This window comes from Austrofundulus limnaeus, unplaced genomic scaffold (genome assembly GCF_001266775.1).
Source record: "Austrofundulus limnaeus strain Quisiro unplaced genomic scaffold, Austrofundulus_limnaeus-1.0 Scaffold7, whole genome shotgun sequence".
NCBI classification, from domain to species: Eukaryota; Metazoa; Chordata; class Actinopteri; order Cyprinodontiformes; family Rivulidae; genus Austrofundulus; species Austrofundulus limnaeus.
Genome location: NW_013952409.1, coordinates 4423491 through 4426276, shown reverse-complemented (window position 1 = coordinate 4426276; position 2786 = coordinate 4423491). Strand labels below are relative to the sequence as shown.

General features: G+C 38.1%; 1 protein-coding gene across 1 annotated transcript; it reads left to right on the top strand.

The window, feature by feature from the left end:
* Positions 1-35: 35 nt before the first annotated feature.
* Positions 36-2786, top strand: tigara (TP53 induced glycolysis regulatory phosphatase a; the record flags this gene model as incomplete). Its single annotated transcript, XM_014034218.1, is given in 6 exon segments — positions 36-138; positions 812-849; positions 955-1076; positions 1236-1313; positions 1423-1533; positions 2244-2786. Coding segments are annotated over 6 exon segments (795 nt in total). The 5' UTR covers positions 36-85.

The following is a 2786-nucleotide window of genomic DNA, read 5'->3' as shown; positions in this document are numbered from 1 at the left end:
CTTCTTCTTCTTCTTCTTCTTCTTCTTCTTCTTCTTCTTCTTCTTCTTCTTCTTCTTCTTCTTCTTCTTCTTCTTCTTCTTCTTCATGCTCTACAGGATGAAAAAAGCGCTAACGTTTGGGCTAACTCTCGTCCGACAGTAAGTGTTATTAAAGCTAATTTGGTGCTACAGTAACTCTCCTATCTGCTGCTTTCCAGTCCTTTTCACAACGTACGATGTATTTAACAATTAAAAAGTTAAATTATGCTTATATATGGTTGGGAAATGCTTTATAAATCCCGTAATAGCTTAGCTTAAATCAGCCCGAGGACGTGYAGCAGCAGGTGTCTTCATGGCTCATGACAGGACTTGATTTTCAGCGTGTTGGGGTTGAAATAACAACAACAAATGAGTGATTATAGCGTCAAAGCAAAAATATTAAGAAGGGTTTATTTAAAAAGGAAAACTTTTACTAGAAAGCAAAGTTTCACGGCTTATAATTCAGCTTCAAATCACTTCATTAAATCTGCACCCACTGCAGTGTCTCATAATGACCACAAGGGGGCGATAATCAAACTCTTACATGGAAAGTGTACTTTTTCCACAAAAGGTTACATAATGAAAGCTGAAACATGAGGAGTTAAAGCAGAAAAGATGCTAAATTAAGATAAAACTCATGCTGAAGCTACTGTTAGCAACATAATAGCTAAAAAAGCAAATCAGATGGTAAAACTATCAAACTTAATAATCAGAATTATGAACAGAAATACAAATATTCTAATTTGAAAATTCAGTGACTTAACTTTTTTTTTACTAAATTTATTTTCCATAGTGGGGAAACAATTTATAACAAAAAAGGACTGTTACAAGGTATGAAAATTTAATATTTATTGTTCACATAATAACGTCTTTATAAAGTCGTCTTGTTGTGTTTTATGCTTTATTATCACTTTCTTTCCCTCTCTGTCCTCCCAGGCCAGGCGATAGACTCCCCCTTATCTGAAGCTGGGCTGCAGCAGGCCGAAGCTGCAGGACTCTATCTGAAAGACGTTGTGTTCAGCAACGTGTTCGTCAGCGATATGCTGCGGGCACGACAGGTGAGATGTTTCAGGACGACACGGTTTCATGCATACTTAAATAAAAGTGTCTTTAAATACTCACCTTAGATGGATGGGCTGATTTTGATTTAAATATTTCTCAAGCCATAAATGGCCTTGTATAAAAAGATAACCTARATTTTTTTTTCTTCCTTCCAGACAGCTGAACAGATAATGCAGCACAACAGCAGCTGTTTGGGTCTACAAATGGTGTGTGACCCGTTACTCAAAGAGAAAGTAAGTGACATGTTTTATGTAAATTTTTTACAGCAATATTCACTTAATTAAACATTTATTTGAGATGAGTTTAAACATGAATCTTTTGTGGTAAAATGTTTTTATTTAGAGCTTTGGGACCGCTGAGGGGGGACAGGTTCAGGACTTTAAAAAGATGGCCAAGGCAGCGGGTGAGCCGTTTCCAGACTTCACCCCTCCAGGTGGGGAGACTCAGGAACAGGTGAGACTCTGTCTGTCATTACAGCATAAATATATGTAATATTGTTGATTTCATACCATTCTTTGTCATTAACATCTTGAAGTTCTGTCATAAAAGCAAATAGGACAGTAGATATAATCCAGGAAGACTCTCTGAATAAATAGTAAGAACCTAAAATTAATTTAAAACTTACCAGGAGCCAATCCCAGTTCAGTTGTATGTTTGTTTCACGTATAAATTAAAGTTTATTTTATTAAGCATTTATCTTTTATAGTGATGCAGTACACATTTACAGCCACTAGATGGCAGAAAACACTGACTCTTCCAAGGAGGTTTAATAGGTTATTATGTTCTTATTCAAGTCCATGAACTCTTCAATGATGGTCATTTGTGGTGTTTATAAATTTCTTACACATCTGCTTTTTTGTGAAACAGAAAGCTGCAACTGAAAAATGATGAAATGTCAGCACTTTGTCATCATTTTAAATCACTTTCTGGAAGGAAGATGTGTGAGAAGTGGTGCTGAAGCACAACCTGTGAGCAGAACATGGTGTTTATGATGCAATCGTTCATAAATAGATTAAGCACAGAGTGCCCCAGTTCTTGGCTCAGTGCTTGTAAATAATACTGCACCGTGTGTTTTTCAACCTTTGGATTTTTTTGCAGCATTGTGTTGATTTTGAGGAAGTAAAAAAAAAAAACTGATCGTAACTTGTTTGTGTTCTGTTCAGGTAACGGAGCGAGTCAGAACATTTTGGGAGAAAATGCTTCAACAAATGGGGGCCGAACACTGGAACGACAGAGACCGGGAGGAGCTCAGGTCCGCCGCCATGCCCCCAGAACCGCCTCCTGTCGAGGGGAGAGCAGACGACGGTGTGAGGGATGTCCCGCTCCACGCGTTAGTCATTACCCACGGAGCGCTGATGCGTGTGGCGCTGCGCTACGTCGTGCAGGAGCTGAACTGCAGCTTGCCTTGGGGTTGTGACGAGGTACACATGTTCTCTTTAAGTCCAAACACGGGACTGAGCCGCTTTACTCTGACCGTTACAAAACAGGGTGACAGGTTCGTTCTGTTAGACATCCGCTGTGTGTTCGTCTACAGGACGGATCATATTAAAACATAGGATCTGCTTTTTATTATTATTTCAGGAACAAAATACAGAAAACTTATTTTATCAAATATTTACAGGTAGAAAATGAACTGTAGAAGCACCATTTGTTGAAAACAATTGAAAATATATTTATTTGCAGCAAAGAAATACTTAATATAACTC